The sequence below is a fragment of the Ochlerotatus camptorhynchus genome, unplaced genomic scaffold (genome assembly GCF_037179485.1).
Source record: "Ochlerotatus camptorhynchus isolate MF236.1 unplaced genomic scaffold, CSIRO-AGI_Acam_v1.1 ptg000433l, whole genome shotgun sequence".
Taxonomy (NCBI): domain Eukaryota; kingdom Metazoa; phylum Arthropoda; class Insecta; order Diptera; family Culicidae; genus Ochlerotatus; species Ochlerotatus camptorhynchus.
In genome coordinates, this window is record NW_027040919.1 from 288,401 (window position 1) to 306,759 (window position 18,359).

General features: G+C 40.4%; 1 protein-coding gene across 1 annotated transcript in view; it reads right to left on the reverse strand.

Moving 5' to 3' along the window:
* Window positions 1-18,359, reverse strand: part of Bgb (Big brother) — a 34,460-nt gene that overhangs the window by 10,664 nt on the left and 5,437 nt on the right. Inside the window, exon 2 of the mRNA XM_065234390.1 lies at window positions 16,960-17,190. Within this exon, the coding sequence (XP_065090462.1) occupies window positions 16,960-17,190 (231 nt within the window). The remainder of the gene's footprint in view (window positions 1-16,959; window positions 17,191-18,359) is intronic.

Below are 18,359 nucleotides of genomic sequence, written 5' to 3' on the forward strand. Positions count from 1 at the left end.
CGGCAAATGAGCCTGGAAAAATAAACGCATTATAAAAAAAAAAAAAAAGTCAGTTTCTTACCAAATGAGTTTAAATTTTGGAAGGCTAATCAGGACCTGATTTGAAGCCATTTGAGCACTGTGGAGTGCAAATTTCTAATTTTGCATCAGTCTAATGAACACCTTAATGGCACAGAGGCAGAGAGCCAAAACAAGCATAGAGGTAACTCTAAGACCAGAAGGTCCCGAAGAAACGAGCTCAACTTTTTGGCTCAGCTCTGGTACTATCTTCGGTCCCAAGCTAATCGATTCACCTCTCGAAACTTAGGAAAATCCACTAACCCCTCATTTTATCTGTCAAACTTTCATAGCGAATCAAAACAAACATAGTGTAATACTGGAATTTATACTAGAATGGGGAACGTTAGTCGATTTGCTTGGGACCAAGAGGCTAGTCAAGTTGTGAGCCAATTTGAAATCGTTAGTTTCGTATTGATTGTTGGTACAAGTAACAACTCCCTCGATAAATGAAGTTAAGGATGCTATCAAACAGCTAAAGAACAACAAGGCAGCTGGGAAGGATGGTATCGGAGCGGAACTTATCAAAATGAGCCCGGAAAAGTTGGCAACTTGTCTGCACCGACTGATAGTCAGGATCTGGGATAATATGCCCAATATACAAGAGGGGTGACAAGTTAGAATGTGAGAACTACCGAGCGATCATCATTCTCAACGCAGCCTACAAAGTGATTTCCCAGATCATCTTCCGCCATCTATCGCCGCTAGCAAGCTGATTTATGGTAAGTTATCAAACCGGTGTTGTGGACGGGCGATCAACAACAGGCCAAATATTCACGTTGTGGCAGATCCTCCAAAAATGTCGCGAATATCAAGTTCCTACACACCACCTGTAAGCCGCTTACGATACTATTGACCATGAACAGCAATGGAATATTATGGACGACAACGGTTTTCCCGGGAAACTGACGAGACTGATCAAGACTACGATGGATGGTGTACAGTGCTGCGTGAAGATATCGGTTGCGCTATCCGACCCGTTTGAAACATACAGAGGACTTCGACAAGGCGTTGGCCTTTCCTGTCTCCTGTTTTCAATAAGTCCAGCCAGTTCATCTGATTCGCTGACGACGTGGACATTGTCGGAAGAACGTTTCAGGTGGTGGCGGACCAGTACACCAGGTTGAAACGTGAAGCAGAAAAGGTTGGATTAAAAGTGAATACGTCGAAGACGAAGCATCTATTAGCTGGAGGAACCGAGCGCGATAGAACTCGCATTGGCAGAAGTGTGACAAAAGACGGAGATGAGTTCGTGGTGGATGAATTTGTGTACCCCGGGGGACGGGATTCTGTACAATTTCGGTTGCGATTTAAGATGCTTCAAATGAAAATTCCAGTAAATTGCTACGGAGTTTTCTCGTTTTCTTGGCGAACGAGGTTCCGCACGATTTCGGTAGGAATTTAGATGCTACCAGCGGAAGTTCCAGAGAGTTTCGACAAAGATTTCTCGCATTATCGGCGAAGGTGCCTCACGATCGGTGATGAATACCGATGCTGCTGACGACAGCGTTCTCGGCTCGGTTCTCGGCGGACGAGGTTCCGCGTGATTTCGGTGATTTTGGATGCTGCCAGCGGGAGTTCAAGGAAGTTTCAACGGATTTTTCTTGCCTTCACGGCGTAGGAGGTTCTGCATGATTTCGAAGACGATGCTAGATGCTGCCAGCGAAGATTCTACACGGAGAACCAAAACTAACCAACGGTTGAGTTCTTTAAACTTACTTTTGAGATGATGCCCCTCTCTTGTTGTCGAAAATAACAAAACAACCCAAAATTGAGTTCTATTCGCCCAACTCGACAGTTCCGTGCGCCAAGTTAAAATTGAGTAAGTTGTGTAAAACTCAATTTTGAGTAGTTTGAACAGGACGTTGAGTGAAAACAACTTATAAGTAAGTACACTGGAGTCGATTTTTACGCGGTTTTTTTTACGCGGTTTTTTTACACGGTTTTTTTTACACGGTTAGTGCCGCTGAGTCGCAATTTACGCGGTACGTTTTTAACGATTTCTCGACAACGATACGACCTGTCGACTTGATTCCAATTACATTATCCGTTTCAAACTATAGGTAATCGAATGGCATACTTTAAAAAAAAATCACAATTTTTGGTGTAAATACAGAAATTTTTAAAATATGTCTATATAGAACATAGCATGCTATAATAACGAATGGCATCAAAATTCGATTTATAAAAAAATATTTAAGCATGTGAAAAATCAAAATCTTTTTTACGCGGCTTTTTTTACGCGGCACATATCCCCGCGTAAAAAGCGACTCCAGTGTAATCCTGTTTGCATGCGAGCAAGGAATCAAACATATCTTCAAATGACAAAATGACAAGCGATCAACGAACCGAATGATAACGCTATGTCCGAAGTGGAAAGTAATAATGCTATAATCTTCTTCCTTTTTTCATGACAAGCAGTCCGTGCGACACAGCTCACTCGGGGCGGCACAAGGAAACGGGTAAGTTGTTGGCAAGCAGCTTCACGAAGTAAAGCCGAAGAATGTTAATGGGAATTTTTTTGTTATGTCTTTTCTCGATTCTGATCAAGCTATGTCCTCATCCAACAAAGCAACAAAGCAGGTAAGCAATATATCATTATCCTTCTACCACTCCGATCGAGCTATGTTACAGAGCGAGTTTGTCATGGTAGTCGTAGCAACCGTTTTGTCTGTATCGTTGGTTGCTTTATGTGTTTGGATGCGAGTGAATGACAACAAATTAAAAATTGAGTAGGTGCACGGAACTGCCAACCTGGGTGAAAAGAATTAAAAATTAGGTAATTTTTTTTTCGTGTTGGAATGCTTTCCTTGTCTGGCTCATCCACCAGGATTACGTTTGACTAAATATATACAATTACAATTACATACAATATGGCCCATAAAAAAAATCAAAAATGTGTTTTTGGCGGTTTTGGTGGCGATTTTTTATGCCGCCAGTGGAGGTTTCACGGAATTTCGACGGAGTTTACTCGCGTTCTAAGATTTTGGTGGAGGTTTCCGATTTTGCCAGCGGACGTTCCAGGGAGTTTCGACGAAGTTTTCTCACGTTTACGGTGGTGAAGCTTCCGCAGTTCCAGGAAATTTCTACGGCGTTTTCTCCTGTTTTCGGAGGAGGAGCTTCCGCAAGATTCCCATGGGGGTTTTCGATGCGATTTTCGGAAAGAGAACTATATTAGAACCTTTTAACTTATGGTTTGAGAACATTAATGGTAATGGTTATGGTAGTCAGTAAGGTCCATTAATGGTTTTGTATTATCGCTCAACTTTACGTGGAATATATCGTGAATTGGTAATCAGTAAATTACAGGCAACCAATTCGCGATATATTCCACATAAAGTTGATCGATGTTACAAAACCATTCGTGGACCTTACTGACTACCATAACCATTACCATTAAAGTTCTCAAACCATAAGTTAAAAGGTTCTAATATAGTTCTCTTTTCGAAAATGTATGGAGAAAACAAGAATTTCGAACGGTAATGGTTCTTAACAACCCATTATTTGTAAGGTCCAGTTCCAAAAAACCATAATACATAAGGTTGAAACTTTATCATTAAACGTTCATGTAAAGTTCCATAACCATTTCAGTTAAAGTTTAGCAGGGATTATAAACAATTTTTAACCATTTTAGGTAAGGTCAATTTATGGTTCGCGTTTATGCGGGTTCTGCACAATTTCGTTGGAGATTTGCGTTGCTTCCGGAGGAGAGGACACCGCACGATTTCAATGGAGGTTTTTTATGTTACCGGCGGACGTTCCGAGGAGTTGCGACGGAGGTTTCATATGTTCACGGTGGAGACGGTTACGGGAGATTTCAGTGGAGATTTTCGGTACTGCCAAACAGCAGTTGCAGTGAATTTCGACGAAGTTTTCTCGCGTTTTCGGTGGAGGAGTTTCTGTAAGATTTCCGATGCTGCCAACGGAGGTTCCAGTAGATTTCGACAGAGTTTATCGCGTCCGATGCTGTCAACGGTTCCAGGGAATTTCGACGGATTTTTTCCGCGCTCTCGGTGGAGGTTTCGCAAGGTTTCGGGGTGGAGATTCCCGATGCCTTCAACGGAAGTTTCAGGGTGTTTGCTTGCGTTTTTTGTGGAGGAGGTTCTGCACAGTTCCGATGGAGATTTCCGGTGCTGCCAACGAAGGTTTCCGAGAATTTCGACGGAGTTTTCACACGCTTTCAATGGTCATTTCCGACAATGCCAACGGTTCCAGGGAATTTCGTCAGATTTTTAATTGGCGTTGACGGCGACTCTGTAGCTCTTTACTCCACTGGTAAAATCCATAAACAAACGTCAGACTGTGCGTGAAACATGGCGGACTTCGTACTATCCTTTCACTCCACTGAAAATTCCCATAAGAAACTGTCAATCTTTGCTAAAAGAGCCGATTTTTCGGCGGTGCCGTCAACGCCAATAATTTTCTCGAGTCAGGAGTGTGAATTTGAGTGAACAACAGAACAAGACAAAACTTTCATGCATGAATGCATGGAGTGAAGAGACTGAATTTGGTAAAGAGCCGACATCTTATCCATTTGACAGGTCTTCTGATCGATTGGAATAACTTTTTCTATGGTTTTGACAGATAATCGATTTTTCCTATTTTGACATGTCGTCTCTTTATAAATTCAGGCTCTTTAGGTAAGAGCAACTACACGCAACAAAAAATACTAGTTGGCCTGTAAATGCTGAATGGCCAGGTTTCCATTTATGTCTGGTTTCTAATTACGTATTTTTGTTAAACGTGATTTGTTTTCGATTTTCAGTTGTCCAATTTTGAAAACTGTTGAAATCGACCAATTGTAAAGTTGTTCAATTTGACCTATTATAATTCTAATTTAATCTGCTCCCTGTTTTGACAGTTCAGTCAATGCTTTTCAACAGATCTCCAAAGTTCAAAAACCTCCCTTTAACGATTTGAAATCCCCTAAACACGACCATGCCCGAAAGCATTCCCATTTCCCCAGTACTTTTGTCACAACAATAATTTACAGCTCGACTTAAATTTCCCCCGCATTCCCATTCCCGTAACTCGTGTTGGCTGTCACACGCCGCCGTAGATGCCCGGGACCTCCACGGAAGCTAGCGTAAAATGTGTTTCCATCAGTTGACTGATCTCGTGTCGTGCACGAGTCCGTCTCTATTTACATCTTCCTCCGTAACGTTGTCTGCTGCTCTGCTTCTCCGCTTCTCTCTCCGGCGGCTGGCTGTAGGCGACGGGGAAAACTCATATTGTAAATTGACCCAATTAGGACCAGCACCACTTGAGAATGGATGCATCGTCCTTCTTTTCAAATTTTTCGAAAGTCATCGCCGTTGACGACCTTCACGGAACCATCCGGCCGGACTAGCTATTGTACGTAATCTGATACTTTTCAGCATCACTTGGCTTGCTGCGTCTCTTTGTAGCATGTTTGTTATGATCCCGGGCACACGATTCCGGGGCGATAGGAAAAGCGCGTCAGTTGCAAACAAAGTCTACCGGTTTTGGGACCTCATGTTGCCAAGATCAAGTGGTTCGCAAGTGTGGGATGGGATGGAAAGACGAGGGTCTCCCGTGCCAATTAGGGGCACGCGAACCATCCGTTAAGGCTCTCCTGATGCTCACTTTTGTTCCGGATTCAGACAGAGGAGGAGCAATTGCAACGAAACTTACTGGCTGTCAGCTGGTTGAGCGCCAAGAAAGCAAAGAAGCGCATCAAAGCAATTTGGCGAAGGAGGGCAACTAATTACCCGCTTCTCCCTCCCATGCTCAGGAAGCAGGAGGAAGCTGTCACAGAGCCATCATCACTTATGCTGCAGTTTTACGTTGTTGTGTGAAGTTTGCACAATTTGAATACGACCTGGTCGGAATAAAGTTCCAACCGAACGGAATGGTTAATTGTAATGTTGGCGCAATGAAACGAGCCTGTGGCCTGTAGCACAAGGCTGTCATTTGGTGTTATTGTTTGATGCTAAATGAGTGGAACTGAAGTGGACCCTTTGTCGATGGATGGTTGGTTGAAGTCGTTTTGTGTTTGTCCGGAAATGGGTCTTTTATTCCGGACTAATCGTTGCTTAATGAGAGCATGAACATTTTGAAGGTGTAGGTGACTGTATTCAAAAAAGCAAAGGAGTGAATAGCTCGAAGGTGATAAGGTGAAACACGTGGTACAAATCAGGATAAATTTTCGGTTGGCTGTTGTGAGCGTGGTAATGATTTGTAAATATTTGTTTAAGCAAATGTAGAGTAGTTCCGTCAATCTTTGACCTGTTTTAAGAACTTTTCCTTTTCTACTATGAAGTTCTCGGTCGTATTTTATGCTATGTGAGCCGTTCAAGTGGGATTGATTCCCCTTGATGACACCACTAGAATCTAGAATTTAGCGACCCACATAGAGACTTTTTTTCTATTCTGCGACCCTACGGTGACCATAACAATCCACGCATTAAAGGTTGTGAATATTTTTATATCATAAAAGAGATGATTCAATAACTTTGCTGCTATGAAGGCACAAAGTTTGAATCTTGAATAAATTTTGAAAGTTCCCCTAGAATTGAGATCATAGTAGAATACTGGATGCTCAATAAAATATTTCTGTATCAATTTTGTTGAGATCGAATTTCACTTATGAACATGAAAACAAATTCATCGGGGATTCTACGTAATCTCGTCAATCTGAATAGCCTCCGCCTTCTAGACTGATTTTGATCAGTTCTTTGATAGTATCTGAAGCATTTTTGAGTGCGTTTTAGGTGTAAATTTCTTAATTTTGAAAAGTTGAGTAAAACACAAAATCATAAGATCAGTTCCAGAATACAGCCATGGTTCCTATATATGGATCCCGGAGACAACGGAACGGTCCTCCGGTAATATCCGGAACACCCGTAAAAGTAGTCAATCCACGAAACTGATCGTAGAGCAAATATTCCTTTTTTGTATGTTTGAAAGTATGGCATGATGATGAGCTAATGCGTGGAAAGTGAACTGTTTTGAAAAAACATTGAAACTCAATTGTTTTGATTTTTTTTTTTCAATCAAACACCCATGCGAATTGAAGAAAAAGAGTTTTTTATGTTAGTAAAGTGAACTTCTAAAACAAAATTAGCGAAGATTGACTAAACAAGCGATTGAAAAAACAGGTCCAACCTTCATCTGTTTTTGGATAGGTCCAACCAGAATCAATTACCCTAACATCATCTTCCATCGAACTGTGCTGCGAGCTTAGCGAGAAATTCGTTTATGTTGCCGTGGTAAACCAAAGAGAAAGTCGATGAAGAGAATCGATCAACGAGGATAGGCCCCTTTTAAAATGTTCGGCGAGAACTATGTGTTGAAAATAGCTGGAAGTGTCTATACATGGCCGTGGGGATGTAAAGAAAAAATCTACAGCGCCCATTACACATATCAATATATTGACAAGTATTGACGAAAAGCTGATTTTAATTCGCCATCAATATCATCGATATACGAATATGGACAACATTAATGGCAATACGTTAGAAGCCTTTTTACCTCAATGTATTAAAGTCAATATTACTTGTCTTAATTTTCCCACTCAAGAAACATGGATCAGCGAAAGAAAGTGTGTTAAGAGTTCATGTTTGCATTCGGGTCCAAACAGAAACGATTGCTGGTTTAATGGATATATATAGAAACCAATTTTCACCCAACAGTTACTTATACTTGCACATTTTAAATTAATTTTCAGGATTTTTAAAATAATTTGCGTTAAATAATGATCTATTCTAGGCCTGCTCTTAAGTTGATGTAAGAACCAGGTGATTAATTATAGCATCCAATTTTATTTTTGATATCACTGAACTCTCCTGTTTCGTTAGAACAATAATGTTTACCCAATGTTACACATACAGATAATGCTTATATTTATCATAATGATACACTAGGTTATCATGACGAAAATTCTCTTATATATTCTGGCATATTACCATTGATGATTTTTAAAGTCAACTAATGACCTGAACACGTGAAAGAAAGTTAATGTAGGTTATATGTCATATAAACTGTATTAATGGCCACACATATAGTTTATTAATTAAAATAGGATGTACCGTGAACGTGGGTTATTCTGCGTGAGCTGTAGTTCCGCGAAATTGTCATTCAAACACCAAATTGGTATACCAAATGTTGTAACTTTTTGACAGGACACAGAAAATACACAGGACATGTACTTCCAAATTGATCGACTTTAATCAAATCGATTGTCGAGTGCGCGGAATAACCCACGTTAACGGTACGCAGTTTCCCGAATAGAAACTATCATACCGATGTTTTGGTAAACATTCATACATGAAAATCATGCATATAATAAGATTTAAACAAATGGCAACACTGCATGCCTCACTGCATGCGCGAAGGTACTTTGTGAGTCATTCGATCTAATGACGTACGTTCTCCCTCCTCTTGGGTAGGGGAAGAATATTGACAAAGTGAATTGAAAATCAGTATTTCAACAATACTCGTCATCAATCCATCGTCATCGATATTACTTTTTCAAGAATATTGTCAGTATGTCAATTTACTGTCAATATATTGACCCGTGTAACGAGCGCTTTAGCGTGTTGCCATTAATGTTGTCAATATTTATGTATTGATAATATTGTAAGGAAAATTGACAATACGATGTTTGTCAATATATTGACATGTGTAATGGGCGCTTACGAAGAGAATCTGTCAATGTTACTTAGGAGCTAATGTATTGTTAGACTTGCTATCACTTGAATTGACAGCTAGTTATATGTGTGGTCGTGAGCAAGGTGACTACATATTAGGATGGGTCATCATGATCATTTTTTCAGAACAATGTTTTTTTGGTTCCATTTGGGGTCCCAAACAACTTTGCAAAATTTGGAGACGATTGGTTGAAACCCGGCTTTCCGCATTGCATTTGAAATTTGTATGGAAATTAGTATGGGAAAACATACTTTTTTGCATCTTTATTACTAGGGACCACAATTTTGGACAAACCACGTTAAATACGTTAAAGTATAGTCCAGAAAGTGCCTAACAACTTTGCTCAAAAATGCATTATGCTAGAATGCCCCTAAAAAAAGTTATAGCTGTTCAAAGATCAATGTTTCGAATTAAATGCCAAAAATCCCTTTTTCTGCCAACACTGCCGGTGTACCAATGAAAGCCAGACTCCAAATTCGAAGTTAATTATTTTATCGTTTTGGTATGTTCAGATGAAATATTCAAAAACAATAGATCTATCTCATATGCGTAGTTGGGGGGGTGATGGGGGGGGGGGTCACTCATATCAATAGAAGTATAGTTTCAAACTGAAATAACTTCGGAGTTCCTTATCTTATCGATTTGGTATGTTCAGATGAATTATTCAAAAACAATTTTTCAATTTCATAGTCATATTAAGAGATGAAGGGGAGGGGGGGGGGCTAACTATACCTTCGCCCCTCACTCATATAAATGGAGGTAAGGCTTCAAACTGCAATAACTTCAGTGTTTCTGATCGTGTAAGTTGGTATGCAGGCTTGCAATTGCTCATTACAGCTAAAATGCTAAAAAAATTGACAAATTTTATATGTCATATACAATCTTTACCACCTTTTCTTTCATCTTACAAATACAAATTATCATTATTGTATCCCATTGTTTCATAATAACGAAAAATAGCATTTTAGCTGTAATGAGCAATTGCAAGCCTGTTGGTATGTTCAGATGTACACACTTAATTCAGATCACCGAAGTCATTAGAGTTTTACCGGGTTTTTGAACAGCAGATCAAGTCGGTAAAATTTTTAAATGACCGTTAAACGTGATTAATCAATAAAATTGACAAATTTTATTTTTATAGCTAAATGGGTAAACTAAACAAAGTCTGTACAAGTTCGGAATACATTTACTAATTATTGGATTTTTAATAGATTTTCAAACTTTTACCGAACAGTTCTGTAGTTCAAAATTTACCGATCGGCAGAGGCCTGGATTAGTATGTATTCAAAAACATGTGCTCCATTTAATAGGCGTAGGCGTATCTCTCGAGTTGTTCGGATGGGTTATTCAAAAACATTTGCTTAATATCATAAGAGCAGTTGCAAAGCGAGTACTACCATTCTCTTTTGGTGCAATATACAATGTATAAATATATTCACACAAATGTCATTGGATTGTAATGATTATACTTCATATATTCAACGATTTCTCAGGGTACTCTTTTCGCTGCTGTTCTATCCCTTGAAGCAAATATTGCTGTTGAATTAGGTCTCAGGTGGATTTCTTGATAAGTCAGAAATTAGCTTCACCCCTCATTCAGCCATATGGTTGACAACCATCAAGGAAGCAACTCGTTGTATCGCATTGAAATATCGTTACTCCACTGGTTTGCCGTTTTTTACATGAAGCCGGTCGAAATTTCGAAATGGAATCAACACTGTTAGAAGTGACGTTTGGCTTGGGAGCCCAACTGAAACTTAGCCCACTTAAAGTTAGCCCAACAAGCGAAATCCGACTGTACCTGTGTCTGAGACGAAACTGGTGAAGACAGTTTACGTTTTCTCTTGTTTTTGGTTCTTGACGTACGACTACTTCTGTGTTTTCTATCTGCGGGTGACCAGGATGGCAGTTTAATATTTCAAATAAAAGCTTTCCCAGCTGATAATAATTCAAACAACATCTCCTCAGTAACAAATGAACCGACAAGTGGATATTAAATATTTACACTAAAACAATTTTCGTTTTAAAAATTGCATACAGTAAGCCCTTCCCCCTCCCCCAACCCGCTGTCTAACAACGCTTACGAGATTGAGCAAATGTTTTTGAATAATTCATCCTGAACATACCAAATCGATAAAATAAGAAACTCCGAAGTTATTTCAAACTGAAACTATTGATATGAGTGAGAGGGATGGGGTATATTATTAACCCCCCCCCACCCCTCTCCAACTACACATATGAGATAGAGCAATTGTTTTTGAACAATTCATCTCAACATACCAAATCGGTAAGATAAGAAACTCCGATATTATTTCAGTTGGAATCTGACTTCCATTGGTACACCGGCAGTGTTGGCAGAAAAAGGGATTTTTGGTGTTTAATTCAAACCATAAATATTTGAATACCTATTACTTTTTTGAAATACATTTTAGCACCGTACTTTCTTTGGCAAAGTTGTTAGGCACTTCCTGGACTATATTTGTACATACTTAGTTGCACGCAAAATGCAAAATGGTCTCTAGGGATAAAAATGCAAACAAGTTGGTTTTCCCATACTAATTTCCATACAAATTTCAAACGCAATGCGGAAAGCCGAGTTAAAACCAATCGTTCTCAAATTTTGCACAGTTTTTTGGGACTCCAAATGGAACCAAAAAAAGAGTTTTTCTCGATTGGTGCGGTAAAGTTTGCGTTTTTCCATATAACGATGAACCACTCTACTACATATAGGTGTTCTAATGTGTCAAATTCATGATTCAGCCATGTTGGATTTTTGTGTGGGACAGCGACCGAGTTTGTTTACAATTTGCTCTTTGCACTTCCCAACCACCCAGCCCCCAACCCCCCTCCCCCGCGACCACCATGGTCGTGAGATGACCCATTTGCCTTTTATTATTATTTATGTTATCAGGATCAACCGGAAAGAAAACACTATCGCTTTCATTCTCATCAGTTCTTACGCGAGAAGTGAAAGTGACGTCAACAATGTGGTTATGTATGAATGATAAGGAGTCAAGAAGAAGCGCAATTTAACATGCCGAACCTTTGTAGATCGAGGTTCATTTTCGATAGGACGAAGTTGCATCCATTTATAGATCCAATGTATGTACAGTAGACCGATATTACATCCACGTACCTGGAAAGTTTTCATGTTGGAATGGTGAGTTTTACAATTTTTAGTCGTGCCTAATTAATATCCAAATAATATGAATATCTAAAATTTGCATGTTCAAAGTGGTATATCGATAAGATACGGTATAAAATTGAATTGCAGACTTTACATTAGACCGAGGTTAGGGACTATACCCTATGTTGCGAATATAAACAACTTAATAGTGCTTAAGATAATTTAGGAAATACTTGATATTCACTGTTGCTTTTAATTTTAACGAGAAACCTTGATTTCTTTAATTTTTACACCAGTAACCCCTGCACCAAAAGCACAGAAGAAGAAACGTTCTCGCTTGCAGTCGCAGAACTGCTGTGTGTAACAGCAGTCAGTTTTCACATATTTTAATGTCTATGCATTGCAGTTGTTAGTATTTATTATTATCTCTCGTTGATGGAATGGATTTTGTTAATCTCAGTCAACACAATACAGTCCGAAATGAACTTGACCATACGCTGGATTTGGTATTTTGCAACGGTGAAAATGATTTCGATATCGACGAATTCGCTGTGTCACATTTACCTATTGATGCTCACCATCCTCCCTTAATTCTGTCGCTACCTGCTCTACTTGACTGGCCATCTCACCCAGCTTCCAACGTGGATGATAGAGCAGGGCTTCTAGACTTCAAGAAAATTGATTATGTCTCATTACTGCTGTATCTTTTTGATCAAGACTGGGCCGATGTGTTTGAATGCATTGATGTTGATGAGATGACTGTGCGTTTCGGTAGCATTATTCAACATTGGTTGGAATAAAATGTTCCTCTCAAAAGACGACCAATTTCCCCAGATTAGTGTACTCCTCATCTTAGAGTGCTGAAGCGTGAGCGTAACGCAGTCCAGAGAAAACTACGTCGTCACAGAACAGCTGACACGAAGCATGACTTCAAGCGTGCCAGTATCGCTTACATTAAACTGAACAGTACCTTATACAAATCACACGTCCTCAGAGTCCAGTGGAATTTGCGGGTTAACTCCGAAACAACAAAAGGAAAGATTCGAGTATACCGTCCAACATGCTACTCGACTTCTCTTAGCGAAGCGTGTAAGATGTTTGCAAAACACTTTGCATCTGTCTTCGATAAAAATATGACAAGTGCCGTTGAAGCTGAATCTTCTGCCTCTGATACGCCTAGTGACTTGGTGGAACTGAGCACATTCGAAGTAACTCGGGATATGGTACTTCAGCAGCAAGGAGACTGAAAACCTCACTCTCTCCTGGTCCAGATCGAATTCTGCCTTAGCAGATGGAGCAGAACCTTAGCAGCCATATTTAATGCATCCTTTGAGCAAGGAAAATTCCCAACATTGTGGAAGCAGTCGTATATGTTTCCTGTTTTGGAAGCTGGCAACAAACGGAATATTAAGAACTATCGAGGTATCCCCAGTCTTTTGGCAGCGTCCAAACTGTTTGAGATCATCTTGAGCGAATTTGTCCTGAATCGTTTGAAGAACTACATTTCAACTGACCAGCATGGATTTAATCCCGGTAGATCGGTAGCTACTAACCTTGTGGATTTCACCAGTACATGCATCACCGCGATGAAGGATAAGGCACAAGTCGACGTCATATATACTAATCTGAAAGCCGTATTCGACAAAATCGACCAGAAGGTTTTGTTATGCAAGCTTTCCCGACTAGGAGCGTCTGAGCAACTTAGGTCGTGGTTACATTCCTACTTGACTGGACGAACTCTTCGACCTCAGGGATGTAACCTGGGTCCACTTTTGTTTACGTTATTCTTCAACGATGTAGCAGCTTTGTTGGGAGTTAACTGCAAGCTCGTATATGCAGATGATCTTAAACTATACGTCATAGTTCACTCGATTGAGGATTGTCATCAAGCTCTGCTAGATTTGTTTGTGGATTGGTTCCGTCACAATAAGCTCATCATCAGCGTTCCAAAGTGTGCAGTGATGACGTTTCACCGCTCTAAGAGTTTAATCCTTTACGACTACTGCATTGACAATGTAACGCTTCGCACAGTAGAACTTATGATTGATCTTGGTGTTCTTTTGAACCCAAAGTTGACCTTCAATCTTCGCTATTCCTCGATCATCTCTAAGACGAATTGTCAACTGGGATTTATTACGCAGATTGCACGAGCTTTCAAAGTCCCTCACTGCTTGAAGGCACTATATTGCTCTTTTGTTCGGAACATACTTGAGAATGCATCTGTGGTCTGGTCTCCATATGAGCTGATGTGGAATCTCCGAATAGAACGTGTTCAGAAAAGATTTTTGAGGTTGGCTTTACGTACGGTCCAATGAATTTACCACCTTATACAGACCGATGCTTGCTATTGGACCTGGGCACATTGGAACACAGAAGAAAAATGCAACAAGCCTTATTTGTAACGAAACTTTTAAATGGCGATGTGGACTGCTTCCACAAATAAACTTCCGTGTTCCTCAAAGGATGTTGCGGCAATCATCCTTGCTACAACCAAGATTGACTTTTTTGTTGTCCTCTGATTAAAAGTATAGAATATACTTATACCCTAACACGTCTTAATTTTTTGGTACCACCCTCTATATGAATTTTGGTATGTTGTCCCGATGATGGTCGTATGCTGCCTAACTAAAGCATGTTACGATATTGCTGTCTGAGAGTTTTTTGTTGGAAACAATTAGGGGAACGTTTTTCTAGAATATTTAAAAACGATATATCGCCGTCTTACCCCTCGTTTGGGTGATTTTGAAAATTGAGCACCCCCCGTCAAAAATATAAAACGCGATTATCATACTTTCAATAATTGGTCGGAATCTTAGAGACCGATTTGTTCCAAGACAATTATGAATCACATCTTTAACGCATCTCCAGGCAATTTGTTCCTTTGGCAAAATATTGTTTTTGAAGACTGTACTCTTCACTAGCTTCCTGATATCCGGGCCATTAGGCATTCCTGCCGAACGAATAAAATTAAGATTATTCTATCATATAGATATTTACTTGCTACCTTTTTTAAGTTAAGCTGGTCTTAGTTTCGGGAACACGTCACGTAAACATAGAAACGCTGGCATTTCCTTGTCCAATGACTTAATAAAGTTTTTAACTATCCCTAGAATGATATGAAGGGAGGAAACAAGATTCAGTCTCTGGGAACGAGTGGTGGGTGGATTACATTAGATTTCCTTAGCTGGTGTTTACCACGTATTTCCCAATTAGGTTTCAGTATACGACCATCATCTGGACAACATATCAAACTTCATAAAGAGGGCGGTACCAAAAAGTTAGGATGTGTTAGGATATAAGTATGTTCTAGACTTTAACTCAGGGGACAAGAAGAAAGTCAAATATGGTAATTGGGGGTACCCAATTTGAAAAAAAAAATCACCGTAACGAGGGGTAAGACAACGTGATATCGTTTTCAAATATTCTAGAAAAATGTTCCTCAAATAATTGTCTAAGAAAAACTCTTCGACGGTAATGTCGTAACATGCTTTATTTAGGCAGTATACGACCGATATCGGGACAACATACCAAACTTCATAAAGAGGGTGGTACCACAAAATTAGGACGTGGATATAGGTATGTTCAGGACTTTTACTCAGAAGTCTACAAGAAAGTCAAATATGGTCAATTTTCTCAGTCCTAGAAAAAAGTTCCGATTTGTTGCACAGTGTCATCAAACATTTGCGGAAATTCAAATAAATTTTCAATAAAATTTATGGAAGCATTTAAATATTCATATAACAAATGTTTACTTGTTGGCTACAAACCTAATTTATAAAACCAGGAAATTTTCGAACCATTGACCAGGAAAACCAGGGAAAAATCTGGAACATTAGAATGGAAATTTCAAAAGTGCGGTAACATTAGCGTATTTGTTTCGGTTGGCTGCCGGGTCTGCTATTTGTCCAATTTTGTTGTTAACAATCCTAGTTCATTTAATAAAACTTACTAACTGTACGGTTACTTTCCTATTGCGTAAAAATCCATGTGACCTCACGGTACATTACTACCTCGACAGCCTGACTGGTTATCATCATCCGATCCGATCGCTGGATGAATCACGGTGGAATCCCCCATTCAAAACAAACACTCTAGCCATGATGGACATCAGCGAGACAATAATAATGGGCACGACTAATTTGCATTTCACTCACCGCCGCGCCCGCGCACCGACCATACCGTAAGCTGGGAAAGGTTGAGAGACCATCATAAACGGGTGCCCCGTCGTTCGTCTTTGTCGTGTTCATGTATGAATCATGAAATCGAGCATAAAAGCACCCGTCAGGGAATCTTTTAAGCATCTTAGAGAGGCGGTCTGTGGTGGGTAAAATCCCATCACAGTTCCACTATTGCACGTACGCATTCCCAAGAAACACGGTCACTTCCGGCTCACCCACAGTCAATTAGCATTTTGTCCATCTCAAACTTTAAAAGGAATCACTTTTGAAAGGCCATGAAATCGATTCGTTTTCCTTTTTAAAGAAACATTGTTCTTTGAGTATTCATAAAAAAGGATCTGAAAATGGACCACCACCACCACCCTGGGTTGAATTCAATAGCTCGCAGTGCGCATGCCTGGTTTTGAAGAAAGATGGCTCCCCCGTTGAGTGCGCATCTATTTATACGCAGTCGAGATTTGTGCAAAACTCATCCCTCTGTCCGAACGCCTACCGAGCAAAAAAAAACGAATAATGATCATCATGTGTCTCAGTTGCCCTAGGCAAAAACTGCACTTCACCCCCGGCCCGACACAAGTCGGAAGTGTCGCTCGGAAAATCGATAACCGTTCAAAAACAGTCCATCATGTGCTCTCACACACGGTTTGTCCCTTCTTCGTCCAATTCGAAACACGTTCCAACGAACGGGCAATAAATCATTCCGGTTTCGTGCTGTTTGTCAGTTTTCGAGAACTGAAAATTTCCACAAGCACTGACGGTCGGTCAATACCCAGAAGGAGCACAGAGAAAAAAATACCCGCCCTAACAAATTCGATTCGTCGCACCGTTTTCAAATTGCGCCCCCAATTATACGCGCCTAATTGACTTGTCAATGTCGAGAATGGAACATCTCTTATAGCTAAATTAAATGCAGTGATTACCCACCTTGCCGTGTTCCTTGTCAAAGTCGCACTCCTTCTCCAGGCCCAAGTGGGCCGGATGGTGGTGATGGTGATGGTGCGGGTGATGATAGAGACCGTGATTGGGGTTGAACACTAGCTGAACGTTGATACCGGTGGTGGAGAACGAGATCTCGGTGTGACCCTCGCAGCAGCCGGCTCGGAAGCGCCCACGGCGTTCCTCGATCGGACGATCGCGGAAACCGGTATATCGAACCTAGGAGGAAGAACAGAAGCAAATAGATTGCGTCATTGTTAGTTACTCACGGAATTTCAACCGATAAGCAGTCAGTTTTCGTTAAAAGCGAACGTGACACGTTGTTGGTCGCTGTAGACACGCCGTCGATGCCGGCTTGGCTGCACACCTTCCATGACGTCGATTCGTATGTACGTATGTACGGAAGGTAATCCCATCGAGCGGCTGTAAAACGTAGGTTTGCGGTAATCCCGTTCGATCGATTTTGTCAAGCGGTGATTTTTGCTATTCGATTGGGATTGATGACATAATGTCACGTTCGAACGATTATGGAAAATCCAGATTCTAATTTGCTGTTGGATATTTGCAGTGATGTACTGATAAGAATAATTTATGCGTAATAATAAACTCAATTTTCAACGGACCATCGAGCTAGTGAGGGTATTAAGAAAGCAAGAATTGACTGTACAGTGTACATATATTAGAGCGGTTCAAATTATCCAGACACAAGTATTACAGTGCTTTCCCGATTTTGTCTACCCCCGATTTAGTCAGCCTGAAGATTTAGGTGAACTTTTTGGTTTTTAAGCATGCATTCTCAAGCATTTCGCTCCAAATTACACTCAATTGTTTTGACGCAACAATAACAGAGGTAACTCAAATAAACCTCAATTATTGCGACACTGCACAGCTGTATCGAGTCCCTCCCGATAAAGGTAACTAGGGGGCGAATATAGCTGGGATGGCTGCAATACAAGATATGGGCATATACCCCATTCAAGAAGATGGTTTCGTGATCGCCAAAATAAACGGAATATTCATATGTAGTTGCTACGCACCCTCTAGATGGACGATGGAGCAGTTCCACGAGAAGCTGGTTGGACTTACCGAAGAGCTGATCGGACGAAGACCGGTAGTCATTGGAGGATACTGTGGCAGTACAAAGGACAAGAACTTGCGACCTGAAGTGGAAGACGAGTTGACAGAATCGTTAGGGAGAGCATGTGACACGACCATGCCGAGGAAACTGGAGGTAAATAACAGACGGTAAGCTTACTGCTGCAATGCCTCCGCGCTAGTTGTCTCAGAGCCAGAAGACGTTTCAGAGAGCAAGACCGGAAGCAAACAGAGAGGAACGTAGAGGAATGTTCCGCGCACATAAACGAGAGATAAAGCAGAGCAAGTCAAAC